A 20,178-nucleotide genomic window follows, 5' to 3' on the forward strand; every position below is an offset into this window, starting at 1 on the left:
TCTACAAAATAGATAAGCGACAAGACTTTTGTCAGGGACGTTAATAGTTAATACAAAATAAATTTGACAAGGGGTTAAAGGTTAACTTTAAGATGGTCATACTGAGAGAAGTCCTATTGTAACCATTGAGCCACCACACCACCAAAAAAACTTGTGGAGTGGAAACACGTATACAATCTTCTTTTTTTAATTCTATGTATCACTGTTTCTGTACATCTTGCCTTCTCCATAAGCAAGCACCTCACTGGAATAAGTGTTTTCCTTCAGGCCTTCATTACTATTTACCCATACACCGTTTTTGAACATGTTTTCAGTGTTCAAGCTTGCCGATTCTGCTGTGACGTGTAAACATCATGTCTTGATGCAGCCGTTCAACACATTCATGCCGCCTTATCGAGTCTTGTCCACAGACATGTTAGCAGCCAGGAGCTGAGACAGACCAGCCAGCCTGGAACGGACCCAGGGAACAGTCCTCACTGTGGCTGACTGCCAGAGATCTGCGCCGAGCCCTCCTCCGACAGTCAGATGGATGATGAGGCTGGCCCAGGGTCAGAGGCTGCCAGCTTGGAGCGGACACACAAGGAGGAAGAAAGTGAAACAGGTCTAAAGGAAAACTGAGCCATATGGTCCCTCAGGTGTACTGCTAGGTCATTAGTGAGTACTTTTTGTAGATAGCCTGGCCTTAGGGTAGATATCCCACAAATCCTTTAATCTTCTCAGAGGGAAAAGGAAATAATTTCCACATGAACTTTCTGAATGAATCATTTCTACAAATTCTGGCTCATTTCTTAGCTTTCTGACTAAACTAAAAACACCAGGCATTGAGTTCAAATCAGTCTAATGAATGGAGTTACACTGTGTGACGTCGCCCCCTAGTGGACATCCTAATCCCTACCGACCAAGCCCAGGGGCCTAACACTTGCCAGACAGGGAGAAGTGATTACAGCCATGATTAGGAAATTCTCCTGATAACCTTGGGCAGCAGTCCTCAGTTCTGGTCTTCTGGATACAGACCAGAGGCCTACTGGTCTTCATTGTAACAGTCTAATCAGCGGGTCACCCTAGGGGGTCCGCGGAGGTACTGCATGGGGGTCGCGAAAGTTTTGGTTGATTAGACCTTTTTTTATATTCCCCCCTCCCCCCCCCAGCAATTTTTTCCACTAATTGAAATGTCTTTAAATACACATTAACATGAATTCAACACACTGTAGTAAACAGATAAATAGAGGCAGAAGATGTCGTTCAGTCATCAATGCACACATGGCACTATAGGACCAGTTTGATATAACACAATTTTATACAATATATATATAATTAGGGGGTCCCCGCTCCATCTCGCCATCAGTTTGGGGGTCCTTGGCCTGGTAAACGTTGAAGACCCCTGCTTTAAATGCAATACTTAACGTGTGGTTTGGTGAATTTGCACAAGAGAAAACAATAAAGTCCCCAAATAAAAATAAAAAAGTATTTATTTTAAACACATCACCTCATGTGAAGAAGAGTAAGCAGCTGGATTTCATCCTCTGCCTTTCTTTAGTACTCTATTATTTATGGCATAGTGGTAATGATGTCTGAGGAACGTGTTGATGCACCTCAGCAGAAATGATGTATTCCCTCTGAACAGCAGAGGGCGTCAGTTTAACAGTAATACACAAACTGAAGAGGGACAAAATCAAGCAGATTGACAGTAAAAGAGCATAATTGCTACCACACCACTGTTAACTTGTTTGGACTGATGGCCTCTGACTTACTCAGTGGGTGTTTGTCTCTTACACAATATTAAGCCTGTGAGCGTGACTCGCCACAAGAATTTAAAATTAACAACTTCATAAAGTCTCTAAAAGGTGGAGGCGTGTGGCAAACAGTGTTAGAAATATGGGTACATTGAATCATAGCTATCTTTCAATGGTTTTTTAGTTTAGCAGGTGGGAGAAAGAAAGAGAAATAGGCTGGGAGAGATAGATGAAACCCAGCACTGACAGTTTCTATCTGTGGCTCAGTCAACTCGTGGATAAGGTTACCATGGCGCCCAGTGGTGGGAAGAATCAGGCGGATGCACTTAGCAACCAGAAAAGAGGAGAGAGCCTGTGGAGGAGCTGCGCTCCTTCCTCATCATCTTGTGTACATATCACCTTACATTAAAGCTTGGCTAAGGCAGTAAGGTCAGAGAGAACATGCTGGGAAAGTGCTTTGAAGATACTCATCACGTCACCAGCTTTGTTGGTTGAAAACAAGCGTGATAATCTTCTCTTTCTGTAGAGTTCACATGGTTTCAAAGAAGGCTTCCTGGGATCAAAACATCTCCTCTAATTGGATATCCAAACACAGAAAGCTTTTGGCTTTATTTTTTAGGACAACTTTAAAAATGTCTACTGTAGAAAAAAAACCCATCACCAATATAAATCAATTCACCCCTTGATAATTTACCTTAAAATCTCAGAAACATACAGTGTGGAGGAGTGGGGGAAATGACATGGACGGGAAATAGAAAATAAATCCATCTGCGGGAGATGATTATAATCCTGGACAACAAGCCAATGGCAAGCTTTAAAAACCCAAGTTTGAAAGAAGAGAGTCAAAAAAAGATCCAAAATGCCACGCTAGAGACACACACACACACACAGACACACACACACACACACACACACACACACACGAGCAGTGACCCCGCCAAACAACAATTACACCAAGCAGGTAGACCAAGCAATGTTTAACAACACTGCACAAACACGCTACACCAACTAGTCTGAGCAGAACACACAGAGCAAGCAACACCCTGAAACAAGCGCACACAGAAAAATACACAAAAGAGTGGGCGCAGATGAGAGAAGAAAGCCACTAGACAACATGAGACAGAGCTGAGGGAGAACTGGGGGGGAGGCATGCAGAGGCGGCGAGGGGGAGGTGGTGAAGGGGTGGGGAACTGAGCTCACAAATGTGTAAAAAGACAGACAAGAGTGATTTCCAATTCTAACATTTATTAGATCTACTCAATCACAGGTACACAGTTAATTGGCAGTGATTATCTACAACAGGCATCTAGAGAGGGAGTGAATGACCCAGATAAAGAATGGCAGGCAATTCAACAATGTCACCAGCACTAAGGTGCACTTGTCTTCTGATGACTAATTTTTAATTTTTTTCCCATTGCTCATATTGCTACAGCAGAAGCTGACATTGTTTAATGACTCACCTGTTTTAGAGAGATACGTTAAAAAAGAAGCTTTTTGACATTGTTGAATTGCTCTTAACTCGAGGTGGTGGGCTGGATAGAGTTGTTTGGCATTCGCAGGTCCAAAACTGTAAAACCATCACATGGGTCTGGTTTGCTACGATGTTTTCTAATTGTACATAATGACCCCATGGTGCCAGGAAACACAACTGCTAATGTCATCACGTTCAATTGTTTGGTTGTTCTGAACTACAATCTTCAGCACAACATTCACTGACTACAGTACTGTCAAATATTGATCATTAATCTGTATGCACTATGCATATATAATTAATATTTATAGGTTCTGCAATCAGTTACAGCAGCATGCTTATGCACCCAAAACTACAAAATAAACTAAATATTTCCCTGGGATAAACTAATCCCAGTCATGTGGCGAAACCCAACAATTTGTGGCGTGGGAAGTGACATCCAAGTAAACGTAAACTCACTGAACAAAATATTCTCATCCCTATTTAAAAGATGATCCGAGTGTAATTAAGATCAATCACACACACACACACACACACACACACACACACACATGCTTAGTTTAATAAAACAATGTGTTTAAATGAATGGCAAACTGAGAAAGAGTCCGTATCAATTTGTCATTAAAGTGCATCAGAGTCAGTGTAGAGGGAGTTCAATCACGAAGGTGGTCCGGTTTAGACCACCGGGACAGAGCACACACCTGCACATACCACACACACACACACACACACACACACACACACACACACAAACACACGAAAACACACGGAGCATTGGTTTGTTACACTGTAGAAATACCTGAACTGGATTTTCCCTCTCCAGCTGCATCTTGAGACTTGGAGAAGGGTGGTGGCGGGGTGAAGTTGGCTTCAGGCAGGCTGCTGTCGAATGACGGCATGGGGGATGGTGATGAAGGCAGCAGGGTGCTGTTGGGGCTGCTGATGTCGCCCTCGCCCACAAGGGTCAAGTCGTTGTGGGTGTCCTCCTCCACGGTGCGGAGGTTTGGCCGGGTGTCTGAGGGCCGGGGGATGGGGGACAGGTAGTTGCCAAAAGTTTGGTGGCGAGGAGGGGGCAATAGGCACCTTCTGGTCCCAGAGTGTCCATTGGCACTGGAGCTGAGGGAGGAGTCCAGGCTCTCAGAACGAAGGCTGGCGGTGAGGGCCCCCCGCGAGGAGACGCCATTCTCCCGGCGGTCAGGAGTGGAGCATGCCAAGTCAGAGGTGACGGAGCAGGAGGAGCTGGGAGGGGTTAGGCGTAGGAATTCGGGAAGCACCAGGTCTTCTTTGTTCAGGAGCCCACGCTGGTCGTTGGCTCGGGTGCTCTGTGCCCGGCTCAGCAGCTCAAAGAATTCTGCAAAACAGATCAAACAAGTTCCCTCACTTAAACTTTCCAAATTGATTGATTGATTGACTGATTGATTGAAGAAGAAAAGGATTAGTTAAGGTTTAACATGCAGCCTAGCAGCCTCACAGCTGAAAGTTGGTCCCAAGGAAAAGCAAAGCTAAGACATCCACCAACAAGTCAAGAAAGAGAGAGAAGGAAAAGAGGGATTTACCTTCAGCTTCATCTATATTAATCTTTTTCTGTTTTCTCTTTTCCCCTGGGAGTGCTGTGTCTGGTCCACTTGCTCTCACAGAAAAGTCCTTTGGTGTTGACCTCTCATCTCCCTGCAGATGCAACAATAACAATGCACTCTGTTAGGAGATGGGGGGAGGGTTGTAAGGGGGAGGCTATGCATGAGCTGTCAAGTACCCTACTGAGCAGAGTGTCCAGATTCACGGAGACCCTCGTCTCATTTGTTGGCTGTGTGTCTTAACTGACCTTGCTAGCTAGCATCTAGACCACGTGCTGTCTGTCTACATACGGTGCAATAACTCAAGAATGGAAGATATGAGCAAGCGAGTTAGCCACAGTGTTAGGGAAAAAGAATACAAACAAATCAGAAAGTCCACCAATTTAAAGCCTGTCAAAGATTGTAAATGTTAATAAAGATGAATGTGGTTGGGCCGCTAATAAGTGATACGGAATGTTGCAGAAGCAGCACAGCAATAAAAAAGGACAAAACATTACACACTGGACTTTTTAAGCAACATGTTGTAGGAGAATAAAGATGTCGTGAGTACTTACTGTAGCAGAAAAACCCCTAGTTGGAGGGTGGTTTTTTAGGGAGGACGACTTGGATTGGTCTAGTTGAAAGAGAAAAAGACAGAAGTACATGAAAAATTCATCAGGTTGAGAAATTGATGAGGAGAAAGTGAGACAAAGAGGAGAGAGAACACTTTAGACGTAAGACATGTTGTTTCAAAGATGAATATTTTAATCAATGGAACAGAGGTGGACATGATTTACAATTGGTTGCATTTATGGCGTCCGGTTGACAAAGAGCAACCCAGTCAGTACACAAACAGTTGTTTACAGTGTGAAAAACAACTTATTGTTAGTTTGTAATATTAAGTATTTAATATTGGGTTGCAGTGTATTTGATGGTCCTACCTTTTCTTGAAGCTGGGTCGATTCGGTCCAAAACAACCCGAAGGCCATCCAAACTCGATATTGGGGCACCCAGGTCCAAAGGCTCAGTTTCTCCGCTCTTAAACAAAACACAATTTGATGGGAAACGCTTTTTTATTTTCATTGGTTGTGCAGAAGTCTAAAGATGTTACAATTTATTTCTCTTAGCATTTTGAGCAAACAGTTGATTTTTTGCCTTATTTATAAACACTCTTTCAGCTCGGAGTCTACTGTATAATACAGTTATAATGCCTGGAAACCCACAGGACTAAAATAAATCATCTGGCAAGGGTTGAGGGGAGGAGTAAAAAGTTGGCATGTTTGAGGAGTGTCGTCATTCTTAATTATAGCCCTGGTGCTCCATCTTCAGAGGCTGGGCTGAGTCAGAGTGCTAACCACAGTGTAGAGATGGAAAAGGATGCGGTCGCTTTCCTCCCCTAACCATGATACTCCACCCTGTGGCACTGTCACACACTGCACAGGCTGCTCCCTGGACACACAGCAAATTCAAAAAGATGAAAGCATTGTAGCCACCGGGGACGACTTACTACTTTGGCCACAAGATCGCTGAGGTGAAGACCATATTTGGCCACCACGGGGCGCAGGACCTCAGTGACTGGTTTGGTAGGTTTGGCTTTAAGCCCCACAGAGCGGTTAATGGGTACCAGGTCCAATCTAGGAGCAAAGAAAGAGCACAAGTAAATGTCAGCACAGACATAAAAGCATAGACAGACAATGTGCTCTTCAAAGGAAATTGACAGCTCCAAGCAAACTTTGATTTATTATTAATACCTAAACAAGGTCCGCTTCTCCACTCTCAAGTCTCGTGAGCTGAGGGTCATGCAGTCTTGGTCCAACACCAAAGGCTGTTGGGAAAGATGAAACTACACATTAGCAACAGATGAAGCCCAAACCACTCCATACTGTAAAGTCTTTACACAGTAACTAAAAGACACATTGTCCACTTCAATCCTCTATAACCTTTTTGTAGCAGTATTCTGCTCTCTGATCTATTAGCAACAGATGTTTTTAGCATTTGTCATTTGATAGTGGCGTCTGCCTCCGTTACCTTCTCCCCTCCCACCAGGAAGAGGTCAACAGCAGCCATGTTGACGCTAATGCTCTGACAGAGATCGTGGAGGACTTCCCTTATGGAGGCACCGGGCCGAAGACTGATAGAAGGGCAGGAGCCGTCAGACAGCATCACGGTGCAATGTTTGGGGGAGCGCTCCCAAACTGAGTGACGGTTATCAGACTAAGGATAAATGATTGGAGAAAAAGGCTTACTTTAACAAGGACTTCTTTATGGCGTTAATAAACAGATTCAGTTGTATTTGTAGCTGGTTTTTCTGATTTATGCCATACATAAACAACGAGTGGGCTGACAAATAACAATTTAGGCCTATTATGATGGCTTCACCAGACACTGGGTTCTGTGTTGCCATGGGGATCTGTCCAGAGGAATCTTACCTCAATCTTGCCAGCAGAGCAGGAAGTGGCCATCTCCAGACTGGTACCGGACGACAAGGAGCCCTGGGACTCCCTCCGCCCATTACTGCCCCAGTAGTCTGCACAAAACACCCCAGAGGACGATGAATTTATGCAGATAAGAGACATTGGCTACTACTTGCATTAAATGACACTTACAATAAGTAACACCAAGACGGCGTCAAGCTATAGCATGACTAAAAACAACGTTTTGGATTTGTGAATGTAGTTTGACACCACAACATATTGGCAGGCAAAAAAAGTTGTTTGTCATCAAAGAAGCGTGTGAATAGAAAGAAGGGGTTTTATTAAATTAAAGTGCAGCTACAACTTAGTGAGAGACGTTTTTGTTAAATGCAAGAAAGGAAGTTCACACATGATTGAAATAGAGATAATTTCGATAATAGTTATTTCAATGTTTTGAACAAATTGGGATATCTGCAATAATGTGCATACTTGTTTGACTACTTGTGCTTTCAGAGGAAAATTACAAACAAAAAATGAGGAATCATTACTAATGGATTTCAGAAAGCTTGAAAGTCTTAAAAAAAAAAATAGACAACTGCAGCCCTTAAATAAGAAATTGTTTACAGTAATTTGATATTAGAATAATCAAAATCCCAAACAAAAGATCCTCATCATATCAACCAAATTTTTGTATTTTGCCACCTTTAAAACTTTGGCCCTTAGTGGATAACTTGCTTTGATGTGTTAAAATGGCAGTTTTTATTTATTTCTCCAGGTAAGTCAATTGAGAACAAATTCTGATTTGCAACGACGGCCTGTCACATTCACACAGTTCCACATTCTATTCACACCTGGAAGCTGCCACCACAGTCTGATCTGCTAGCCACTGAGCAGCTCCAACCTCCTGAGGTTGGAGGTTAAGGGCCTTGTTGTAGTGGTGGTAATGAGGGAGGGACAAATGCTGCTCTTTCACTTTCCCCACCCAGATTTTTATCCTGTTGGTCTGGGGATCAAACCATCAACCACAAGTCACAGGCTCGCTTCTTTAACCTTTAGGCCATAACTGCCCCCAATAGCGTGCAACAAACATGTGTTTACTAGTGTACCAGTACAGTGTGTGTGTGTGTGTGTGTGTGCCGTAATACTTGGATGACTGCGGTGCAGCTGCGTTTCTACATGACACCCCCCGCATACAGCTCATGGTAACCTTGGAGCTGGCAGGGAATTGGTGTCTTGTTCAAGGACACATCAGTGCTTTGGACGCTTTTGTTGCAAAAGTTTTAAACTGTGGAGGATCTCTGTAGCCAGAAGGGAACAGGCCTGTTAATCAATTTCTTACCGAGGTTAATGTCTCCTATGTCCTTCTTCTTTGGGCCCTTCCCAAAGCTCCTGTTGCGGGACCACGAAAAGAAGATGCCACGTTTCTTGTCAGCGCTCTCATCCTTGCTGTCTTCGTTCAGTGACCTGCCGGACTTTGGCTTTCTGGCCTCCTGTTGGTTGGAGAACAAAAAAACTAAGATTTTACCTGCCGTACAGGACGGGTGAGCACTTATTTTATTCCATGACCAGCTGCTGTGATACAGCCAAAAAGCAACAGTGGAACCTTTTTGGGAGTGGAGAGGGTAGAGCGGTCCGAGCTGGCGCTGTGTTTCGAGGGCGCAGGGCTGCAGGGAATCTGGTAGGGGTCCGGCAGGGGTCGGCCATCCACCTCAGCACGCATGCACTCTTGGTAAAGGGAGGACTTGAGGAATCGCGAATAACTGTCAAACTTCATCAGGTTGAAAATCTATAGATGCAAAGTAAAAGAGTGGTGTAAGTAAAGTAACAAAATGTTTTAAAATAATAAGGAAGAGGTGAGATACACAAAGCAGCAGTTATGCTCAAAAATAGGGAAGTGATAAAGAGAAAACAAAACACAGACAGAAACAAGACAGAAGAAACTATCAGTGTTAACTTATGGTTACAGTTGATGTTATGACAGGTGTCTTAATGGTTACCATTTCATCATGCTTGTGTGCAGGCTGAAAATATACAGATCTGTAACTGCATGTCTATGTGTCTGCGTGTGCAGTATGTGCTAGATTCTCTGTGGGTGTATGCCAGTTTGTGTTTATCTCTCTGGTAAAGGCTCATAGCCGTTTCGTAAACAAACCCAGATGGCCACCGAAAAAAACCAATATGCTTGCGACTAAAGGCTAGATGTGAACAAAACCCCCTAGTGTCAGGAAAAATGTCTTGATCTTCAGTGTGGATACGGAACAACTGAATAATTTAAATAAGTGAAAGTCTAAATTAACCAAAGACATGAAACCTAAAAATAATTGTGGAAGCAACATATTCTTTAGCAGAGGGTTTCTGCAGCTTTCACCAAGTCAAATTTAAGACCTTTTAAGACCATAGTGAATGAAATGTAAGACCTATGTCACGACATCAAAACAATCCAAAAAAAAGGTCAGGTGTCAAGAGTCTGCAAACATTGTCTGGAAACATTGTCTCATTATAGGACTGGTGTCCAGTCAGCGTGTGGAGGACGCAGAGCCCCTCCGCTCATTTATTTGTTTGTCGTAATATAGTAAATTATATTTGGACTAGCAAAAGAAAGAACTACAATACTACAAGATAAAAAATAAAGAATAAACATTTTATTCTATTTCGCTGCAAGAGCATTTCAATGAGCATAAGAGGTAGCGTTACATGGGCGCAGCAACCGGTTTACATTTATTTAAGACCTAGAACACAATTTTAGTGAATTTAAGACTATTAAAAGGCCTAACATTTTTATTTCATAATTTTAGACGTTTTAAGACGCCATGGAAACCCTGCACCAACCAATAGGTTGTGGTGTCTTAAAAGATGAGTCCACTACTACTGCCTTGTTGTACCTGGAGCTGCTGCGTCTTGAACATGTCGGGCCGTGGGGAGGTGAGGACGTCGTCAGCCAGCTGGGCTTGGCTGTCGATGTTCACCGGCATGGTGGCCTTACTGGACAGGAAGCTGTTGTAGATCTCTCCAGCTCTCAGGGACAGCTGCAGGAAAAGAGGGGTTTGATGATGCACAACTTCATAAGTCACCAAGTAAAATGTAAGACTTTTTAAGACCGTTTCAAGACCATTATGTCCTTAATCAAAACATCATCACTAAGCCCTAAATAATCAAACCAAGTATCACTAAACTTGCACACACTAGCTGAAGAATAATTTGTTTTTGTGGTACAATCCGAAAGAGACTCGCGTTAATAACCTGAATGCTGATTGGCTGCAATAAAAGTTACATGTTGTTCTGATTTGTAGCTGTAATACAGTGAAATTATATTTTATTTACACTAGGGTCGTGCCGATGATATCATCGTCCATTGTGATGCTGGTCAACCATCACAATGGACGATGATTTCGTCCATTGGCAAAACCCTAGAGTAAATAAAATATAATTTAAGAGAGCATTTCAATTATTAAATTTTTTCTTAATCTATTCAAGCCCCATAAAAATTATTCAAATTATATCATTCTGTGAGGAGAGGTCACACATAGAGTTTATTTTGTTTTAAGTGGATATAAAACAAAAAGGTTTGGAACCATTCCAATTAGTGCATATTTTTTCAGCAATGGGATTTGCGTCATACTTTGGACTTACCTGCTTTTTATCAGTTGCAGGAACATGACTGAAGTATTCACAGGCCTGCCAGAACAAGATATTCTCCTCACTGAATTCTTTCTTGAGGAATTCCTGTGGAGTCACACAGTACGTATGTTTCTATATGCTATTAAACTCTTTCTTTCCGGTGCTGCTGTTGTTGAGACCAGTAATGAGAAGAGAATTTATTGGGTGTAATGGTGTGAACAAGATTGGTGTAAGTGTGGGCGCAGGACAGTGTAGGCACAGCGCAGCTCTGATCAGTGAAAAGGGAAGGTGAGGAGCGAGCGGGCTGTGGTACGCCAGAATTTTATGTTGAGCCTTCTGAAAATTCAGAAACACATCTTTTATGTGGGAGGTAACATAAATGAGGTATGTACTCAGTTTTGAGAACTGGTTCTGAACTTGAACCTATTCCGAATTTATATAAAGCTAGGATTTGTTAAGAAATGTGCTTTTCAATTCGGTCGTAACATCAAGATTTAATGTGAGTTGAGCCATATAGTGGTTACACATGGTCAAGATTTACAAAAAACAGTGAAACAAAAGAATTTAATGACGAAGGAAGGTGGTATAACATGACAAAGCACTGTACAAGTATGAATGAGTTTTTCATGTCATAATGGTTGATCATCAAACAAGAGTTAAACTGAAAAGCTAAATTTATCAGAAGTGATAAAGAAAAGTATTCTTTTTATTCTTCTCAAATGCCATGAATCAAAACAAGGTTTTAATTTAAAAAAAACAGAGCTAATAAGCAGAATCGATTAAATCCACACAACACACAACCATGCTGCTCCCCCACTTTGTTTTAATTTTAAATCTCAAAAGAACCAAGACACTTCATGTCAGCTTTTTTTCACAACACTTTTGGTTAAGTCGGATAGGATTCTATCAACCTAAGAAACTGTTTCATTTTCTTACCGAGAAATAGCGCACACCCACTGGATCCTGGAGGAGGCGTTCAAAGCAGGCGGCCCAGCTGGCCACGCGCTGCTCCGGTGCCCCTCGCAGGCCGCCTGCCCCTGGAAGACTGCCATTACTGTTCAGGCTGCTCTGGCTGCAGCAGCCCTGCAACTGGACTCCACTATAGCCTGCATGACGGAGAGAGGGCAAAGGGGTTAGAGGGCTCTAATGTTAAAGGGTAATTCCAGCCAGAGGGAATGTTAGAGCCATTCTCCCATGTGCCCTTCCAAATATTCCAGCGATTTCAGCATTTTTGTGTGCTTTTCTTCCTCATGACAATTTTACCTTTTAGAGAGTTAATTAAATTTGTGGAGAACAGAGCTTTGATAAAGATTTTCCTAGACATCCTTAAAGAAACCATAAAGAAAAAATATCTTGTGATGGTGCACATCCTGAAAAAGCTCTCGCAAAAGTAGACATGTCTTTGATTTTTGGTAAACGTGTAAACCAGAAAGCACAATAAACAGCAAATTTTGAACATTGGAATGACGTCAGATTCGGGTTCTAGTGCTAATTTAACTAGTGTCAACAACTACACCTAAAACTCTCACTACAATCTTTTCAACAAAATTATCTCAGAGTACATGTTTGGCTTTTGGAAATTGCTGGAAAACAAGAAGAACGAATATATTTTTAGCAGTTTAATGAAAGTCTTAATCCTATTAGAGGACAGAAAGAATGACTTGTCATAAAATGAAATGGCACAATGGGGAGGAAAAGGGTGTCCTCTTAGAAATAAAATGTTGTCTCCAGAATCCATTTAATTTCTATGGGTACCTTATATCTGCACCAAACATAGATACAAACACAAAATGGATTAGACTACAAGGTAAAGGTCAAGGGATTTGAAAGGAAAGCTAATGGCTCTTTGCTGTACCCTTTGCTACACCTCTCACCGGTGAATGTGACCCAATAAGTGTATTGTCAAAGTTAAAATGTGTCACGTCAAAAGTATGGAGCACAAAGCTCACAGATCTGTTTACATTCGAAGACAGCAGATGTCACTCAGTTGGTCTGAGAGGAGCAAAGAGAGACCAGTGAGGAAAGAACAAAAGAAGAAGAAAGAGAGAAGACATGGCTGATTTAAGAGACACAAAGAAAGAGACAGAGTCTGTAAGGATCCAGGAGCTGCTAGTCAACTAGAGTGGGGGCTTTGGCACCCATAGTACCTGCTATCATGGCAGCAGATGGCCACTTCAGAGCTGTGGGCCGGGCAGGCAGGAAGCGCACAGTCAAAACAAAAAGGTCACAGTGAGATTTGTTACAGATACACGACTGTGGTCATTCTGCTGAGAGTCAACTGAGTGGCGTGGGCAACTGGTATTAACAGAATTTATCTTTGCTGTTGAGAACAGAAACGTTAGTTTGGTCAAGTAAGGTACAGCGCCTGCACAGAAATAGGGCGGATGTACAAATAGGTGTAGATCAACTGTGGTGAACTAAAAGTCTTGTAAATAGTACATGACGTCACAAACGGCCTTACAGGTCTTTCAGATTATTACTAAGGTGGCTTCTAAGGTTATAACACATATAGTATATCCTAGTCTATTAGAAATTATTCCAATTGATTGAGAAGATGTGTCATTAAAATTGCATAGGCATTACCCTCCTCCTCCGCTGCGCTGTGGAGGGTAATGCCTGGCTAGTCCACACAGCATTCTGGGATTGGAGAGAAGCATGCTCTGATTTACTGGCATGTCTTTAAACCAATCACAGTTGTCATGGTGTGAATGCCAAATAGCCCCTGGAAGGAATTTCTCTTGGTGGAACGTGTGTACTGTACGTTCAAAAGTTGTTTTAGTCGTGCAACAGAAAACTCTTGACCGATAGTCTAGCTAGCAGTCAGCCATAGTCCTTAGTCCTATAAAATGGCCAAAGTTTAAAATTCCAACACAAAGAAAGCGAAAGGTGACGGATATCCAGCCAAAAAGGACATACGGTGGCGCAATCCCATTAGCGGAAGGTCGTGGATATAAACTATAAGCGTAGAAACTGAGGGATTGGTTGTTGTTGTATTTTTACAATAAAGCAAATTGGCTGGTTCCCTGTGCCACTGAAAGTCCCTTTCTAAACTGTGCTGACATGCCATTTGTTTGTACTTGGTTTAATGTATTAGGACTGAGGCTTTGGGAGACGTGTTTACCACAATGTGTGCTGCTCAGTTAATGAGATGGCTTTAGAAAGCAAACAGCCGTGCACGTCTAATGCACATCCACAGTGAAAGGAGCTGCACTCCTCACCGCAGCCTCGGTCAGCCTGTTAGAAAATGTTATTGAAAACTGCTATGAAAAGGAGGACCAGAAAGCATGCACGCTAGCACCGACTGGAACCAAAAATACACTCAGCAAACCTGTGTTAATGAGGCATGCTGCCTACAGTGACTACATCATCCTCGCTAAGTGTTTTTCTTAGACCACTTTATTAAGCAACTACAAAGTTCTGTGTTAAGGGTGGAGCAGGAAATGAGAAATAAAAGTGCAGACACTGACAAAGCTGGAGAAAGCACTGCAAGTTGGACGAGATTAAGAAGTGTTACTGTGTTAGTACAAAGGGATGATAAAGAAAAAGCCTTGTTACTCTTGTGATTTAATTCAGAGTTTCAATAAGAGTTTCACTACATAGCTGGCATTATTTTCTACATTTCATATCAACTGTTCATGTTTTATTTTTCTTACAGAACAGTGTTTAAAAGTAGCAATAAAAGAATTGTACTCACCCCCATCTGAAGAAGCAGCAGACTGAAAGAGAACAAAGAGAGACATGAGTGAGAGGCTGCCCTCATGACCTCCTGTGCTCACTGTGAGACCAGAGACTGAAGATAGCAGGGTCTCGTCAGGCATCCCACCAGTCACTCTGAGGTGTGTGTCTTTGTGATTTATAAGTGTGTGTGTGTGTGTGTGTGTGTGTGTGTGTGTGGTGTGGTGTTACTAGGAAAGGATTGGATCTTGGTCCATACACAAGACCATTATTGTGAGTGGGTGGACCCCAGGCCTCTACCACATACAGCTGTTCACACCTCCACACCAGGCCACCATTCATCTATCCACACACACACACACACACACACACCACCCACCACACACACACACACACACACACACACACCACACCACACACCACACACACACACACACACACACACACACCCACCACACACACACACACACACACACACCACACACACACACACACACACACACACACACACCACACACACACACACACACACACCGCTCATCAAGGCAGGGCTACTTGAGAAGCCATCACTGGCCCTAATGGTCCTCTTTTCACTTGCTAATTCTAGGAACAAGTGGTTTATGCATGTGTAGATGTCCCCGGATAAAAGGCAAACAGCCAAAGAACCCCTGGGGGGCCATGAAAATTTTACGGCGACAACATTCTATGCAATTATAGCCTAGGACCAAATCTGAATTAAACACTACACATGTCTGATCTTATGAAAGATCAACAAATATTCACAATACTTCTATTTGAAATCACTGCCTCAGCATTGGGCTTCTCTAAAACCGGTTATCAAAATTTTGGTTTGGCTAATAAAGAGAGATTAGAAGCCCAAACTGTAAAGCTGCTGTCACAAATATATTTAAATGCAGGGGAGGATATGAGAGGCGCATCTTAGGGATTGGTCCAAGAACACTCGAAAAATCGGTGCGTTGGAGGATTCATCTGAAAAGGGGAGACTATTTACAGAAGTGTTTTCTGAGCTGCCACAAACGATATGTGAATATCCAAGGCTGAGAATACGTCTAAACATGGCTCTCATTACCAGACTGGTGCCTTGGTTTAAGCAGTATACAGTATGTACTTTAGTGCAGTTGCATAATATTGGACCAAGGAAATCCAGAGTCCTCACTGCAATATTAGAGACCAACTAAAAGATTCCACAGAAATTTTAACAGTGTGCCTACCACTTGGTGCACATCCTATTAACAATAAAATTAAAAAATAATAAAAGTGTTAAGTGTCTTAACCCTTCAGAGATAAACTTTTTTTTAAATCTATTTAAAGTATTGTATTATTTAATTTTCTGTTTCCGAGAAACAGCTATGACGTAGCTAGCGCTGAACCAACCAGACTCCATTCAAATTTTTTTTACTTTAAGCGTGCATAGAGAGAACATATTTTCTCATGTAAATCTGTAAAGTATGTGTTTGTTTCAACCACCACTATAGTTTTTCATGGTTGGAAAAGTGTAGAGAGAGCCAAAAACGGCTTTTCATAGTTTTATTTGGTTTCCGTCTACTTTGAATAAAAGGTGAACAAAAAAAAATGCATTTTGTTGATGCAACTGTTCGTTTTAAGGCAAGGGATGTAACCGCGGTCATGTGCACTGACGTGACGCTTTGTTCCATTTTGGGAGTGACCACATGTAAAAACTCTATCAGACATCGACCACTTAACCACTAATTGTCTGTCACAGCCTCTTTACAACTCTGCTTCTGCTGAGTCCAATCCCATATAGTCAACACCCAGAAGCCACCCCTTCTGTGGTGGCTAGCATGTGTACAGTAATCATGGGCGGGTAGGATGAGGACCAACACGAAGCCCAAACAGAAGAGAGAGAAAAGAAAGAACACCCACTCCATCTGTCTGTCCCTTTGGGTCTAAAAACAGCTAAACCTCAGACCTTAAATATATAGAGCGCAGCTTCATTTTAAAGAACGAGACAGACATCACACAGTGTGACATAAAGTTTGGTTTAGAACAAATACCAGGTCTCCAGGCTGAAACTTTAAAAATGTGAATTGGTGTATTCACTACTATCCGTTCTTTGAGAGTCAACACTACTTTTAAAACCTATACACACGGAGAGATTTTTCTTCTAAAAAGGTGACAAATATGATGACATCCACTTCTTTTAAGTGGAACTTCCAATTATTCACCGACATGTGATACGAGTGGGAGAGTTACAATAAATCACAATGAATCTCTTGACACATAGTTGATGTAATATATTATCTTTTAAAGCATGCTTGTGTCAGAGGACAATTATTTTGATGACAAATATGATATTGATGGCAAGTTGTGTAAGCAGACTGAAGCGTCTAAACGAATGGAAATGTTGCAAAATCTTGCTGTTAGTGTGACCAGCTGCAACACATCACAATTAGATTCACTTCAAATTCTACTCGCATTCTCAAATAAGGGCAAATAACGATTATTTTCATTATTAATTCATTTGCTGATTATTTTATTCTAACTAACAGATTATTTTTGCGCTATAAAACAACAAGTTCAGGGAGCCTAATGTAACCTGTTCTAATGGCTAGTTTTGAACAGTTTACAATTATAAAGAACTTCAGAAAATAGCAAATCTTTACATTTGAGAAGCTGGAAATAACAAATGGTTGTGTTTTTTTGCTTAGACGACCTTAATGATGAATGCATTGTCCAAATTATTGTCAGTAATAATTTGTTGATCAACCAATTTAATGACTTTCAAGTAAAAATGACATCACGGTCACACTTGTAAAAGTTGACCAGGTAGGGCTGTCAGATATGCAGAGGGTGGTGTGTGTATGTTTGTTTGTATGAGGTTGCAGGGTTTAGACCACACACACCACTTGTTATTACTTCCTTGCCCACAAGTCCCCTACAAGAAGTGATGAGCCAGGAACACCATCACCTCTTGTCAACAAACTCCTTCCTGTATGGACACCTCTGGTGACGAGCTGGTCCACCATGGGTGGCTCTGCGGTACTCCAGAAACTCTTTGATCCTTTTCATTTAAGGCTGTATTGCAGAGCTCCCATTTCCCAGCTGTACTCCCTCAAGCGAATGGACAAAATCACAGTTCAAATCACAGCAAGTACCCTGGCTTCAAACAGAGCAGGATTTGGCTCCAGTTGGAAAACGCTCTCCCAGCTTTACTATGGCATGCCATACAGTCTGGCATCCCGAGACACCACACATACTGAAGGAACATAGATGATCCCACCACGACAGATTTATATGTGATCTGAAGGGAGTCACCATGACAAAAACACACTTTCACCGGTGTTAGATCATTTGAAGGATAAGCCACACTCACACAAATGTTAATGCCACCCATTATCACCTCTCACAGACTTAGACTATTTATGATCTTCTAAAAAGTGATTTCTTTGGTCTTTTGGACTTGTTTAGGCATGTTCCTGCCCTCAAAAACTGGGTTGAGATATACTCTGCTCAATACTTCCCCACAGTTAGATAAAAAATACACATGTCAAGGCCGATTCTAGCACCCCGCAAACAAACACCCAAGAGCCGCTGCTTCAAACAGCTGTTCTGAGTGGGAGAGAGACAAGCGACAAAGAGGGAGATTAATGAGAAAAGCAGCTGACTGAACGAAAGGAGTCTCCCTGCTTCATACAGAGGAGGAATAGGAGGCTCGCTCAGCAAACCACAGTTTACTTACAGTGTTGAAGTTCCAGGTCCTCTTGAAGGAAAGTCTCTTTTTGAGACTCATTGTTCCCTAGACTGCTACGCCAGCAGCACACAGTCAAATTATGTGTGTGTGTGTGTGTGTGTGTGTGTGTACGCATACCTGAACATTCCCCACCCAAAACTCTGCAAACCATGTCTGTACAAGTCGGTGAGAAGGGAAGAGAGGGAGGGAGAGAGGCAGACATTTGACAAGGTACTGGACAGAAAGAAGAGGAGGTGAGAAGAAGGAAAGAAAGATTTCCTTACTCCGCAGCTGTTGCCATGTCAACACGCCCGGCAATACATACAGCCTCTGCCATAGTGGCATGAAGGAATCAGATTAATTAACCCCCTCTTTATTCCCCTCAAAAGAACACGCACACTGGCCATTTCAAAACCACATTGGCCTTCCCCCCCTCTTTTGTTTCCAATTGGGGCACTCTCTCTTCACTTGAAAGAGAGAAGAAATACCCAGTCACTTTAAATGGAAACCAGATGAATTTTGTTTAATCAAAACAAAAGTTTGGTAGCCCACGAGTTGAGCTTCATTATCCACTGCCACAGAGCACCATTCTTGCTTTTTCACCGTTAATCACGTCAATTGGTGTTTTCTGCAAGCAATTTAGCTCATGTACCAGCAAAAGAAAAATTGGGTTATATTCTGGCATCAGTCCTGGTCTCCGATGCAGCCCTGTGCCTCCACATTTCTGGCAAATCTCTACAATCAGCATGGCGCACTGTTTTTGGGCTGACTATTATTCCTAAAGCATCGGTGGCTCTTCCGGAGGTTTTCCCGTGGCACACACATCTAGCATTTTTTGGACTTAATTCTGCCGTAAATAATAGACGTGACATTGTATTTAATAACAGTGTGGTTTTAATGGAAGATTTCTCCTGTTTAATTGGATTTTCACATGGTCTATCACTTTGGAAACTGGATGTTTTTCCCCTCATGTGTATGGCTAGGGTGATGAATGGGGCAATCACAGGTGACATATCAAAACCCTCTGGAGGGGTGAGTGTTCATGTATCTATGGGTCCAATGGTACTGAATATAAGATAAAACAACACAGGAGGCAGCTGATCAGCTCAACAGAGATGGAAGCTGAAGGTGTAGCTCTGGGCCTAACCTTGCAAAATAGTTGTTGGTTGGTTCCAACTCTGATATTTTACCACTTTGTGCTTGATAGAGTCATTTTAAGGAGAATGACAAGCAAGAACAAAACCCAACGCATTGATACGTACGCCATTGCAGATGCATTACTGGAGAGACAGAAGAGCTACTTTGAGCTAGGGCTGCACAATTATGGCCAAAATGATAATCACGATTGTTTTGATCAATATTGAGATCACGATTAATCATCACCATTCTTTGTTGATTTTAACCTCAACAAATTTTATTGTCACATAGGCTATATATAACATTCCTCTTATGTTGAAGTTGTATGTTGTACATACATACATACATACATACATACATACATACATACATACATACATACATACATACATACATACATACATACATACAGCTGCAACACGTCAATTAAAATTATCTGAAATAAATAGCCTAGGATATATTTTAAAAAAAAATGTATCTCTGAGAAAGCTCCTTCACTTGTTTTGAACAATATTTGATTAAAAGAGCTAGGGAGAGAGTGGGAGTGGGAGTGCGTATGCTAGGCCTACTCACTGAGTGACGACTGACTCATTATGAATGGATCCGGCACGGGTCAAATGGCGGGTCAGCAGAGTCACATACATTGTGTGTATGAAATGTCTGTATCGTCACTGCGCTGCATTTTTATGGATTATGATATTCTGGCCATGGGTCACACCTCTCGCCCAGGTCCAGCAGGATTCGTCTCACACGCTATTACTCTACAAACTGAAGTTTGTTGCATTCAATAACTTCTTCTGGTTTTTTTTGCCGTGGCTGCCGTGAGAGCAGAGTTACCAGCGGAAACACTGGTACAATTACAGGT

At 42.1% G+C, this 20,178-nt stretch overlaps 1 protein-coding gene across 4 annotated transcripts in view; it reads right to left on the bottom strand.

Moving 5' to 3' along the window:
• rgs12a (regulator of G protein signaling 12a) overlaps window positions 1-20,178 on the bottom strand; it is a 42,246-nt gene that overhangs the window by 3,825 nt on the left and 18,243 nt on the right. Inside the window, exons 4-18 of one of the 4 annotated variants that reach the window (XM_032511292.1) lie at window positions 14,484-14,505; window positions 12,937-12,969; window positions 11,726-11,895; window positions 10,802-10,894; window positions 10,054-10,197; window positions 8,775-8,957; window positions 8,511-8,661; window positions 7,187-7,284; window positions 6,786-6,971; window positions 6,509-6,582; window positions 6,265-6,391; window positions 5,699-5,795; window positions 5,333-5,391; window positions 4,761-4,872; window positions 4,004-4,555 (exon numbers count right to left, since the gene is read on the bottom strand). In XM_032511292.1, coding sequence (XP_032367183.1) covers window positions 4,004-4,555; window positions 4,761-4,872; window positions 5,333-5,391; window positions 5,699-5,795; window positions 6,265-6,391; window positions 6,509-6,582; window positions 6,786-6,971; window positions 7,187-7,284; window positions 8,511-8,661; window positions 8,775-8,957; window positions 10,054-10,197; window positions 10,802-10,894; window positions 11,726-11,895; window positions 12,937-12,969; window positions 14,484-14,505 — 2,101 coding nt within the window. Of the gene's footprint in view, window positions 1-4,003; window positions 4,556-4,760; window positions 4,873-5,332; window positions 5,395-5,698; window positions 5,796-6,264; window positions 6,392-6,508; window positions 6,583-6,785; window positions 6,972-7,186; window positions 7,285-8,510; window positions 8,662-8,774; window positions 8,958-10,053; window positions 10,198-10,801; window positions 10,895-11,725; window positions 11,896-12,936; window positions 12,970-14,483; window positions 14,506-20,178 lie in introns of all 4 variants that reach the window. The other 3 variants (XM_032511291.1, XM_032511295.1, XM_032511293.1) reach the window with 3 other exon arrangements.

This window comes from Etheostoma spectabile, unplaced genomic scaffold, assembly GCF_008692095.1.
Source record: "Etheostoma spectabile isolate EspeVRDwgs_2016 unplaced genomic scaffold, UIUC_Espe_1.0 scaffold352, whole genome shotgun sequence".
Classification (NCBI taxonomy): Eukaryota; Metazoa; Chordata; class Actinopteri; order Perciformes; family Percidae; genus Etheostoma; species Etheostoma spectabile.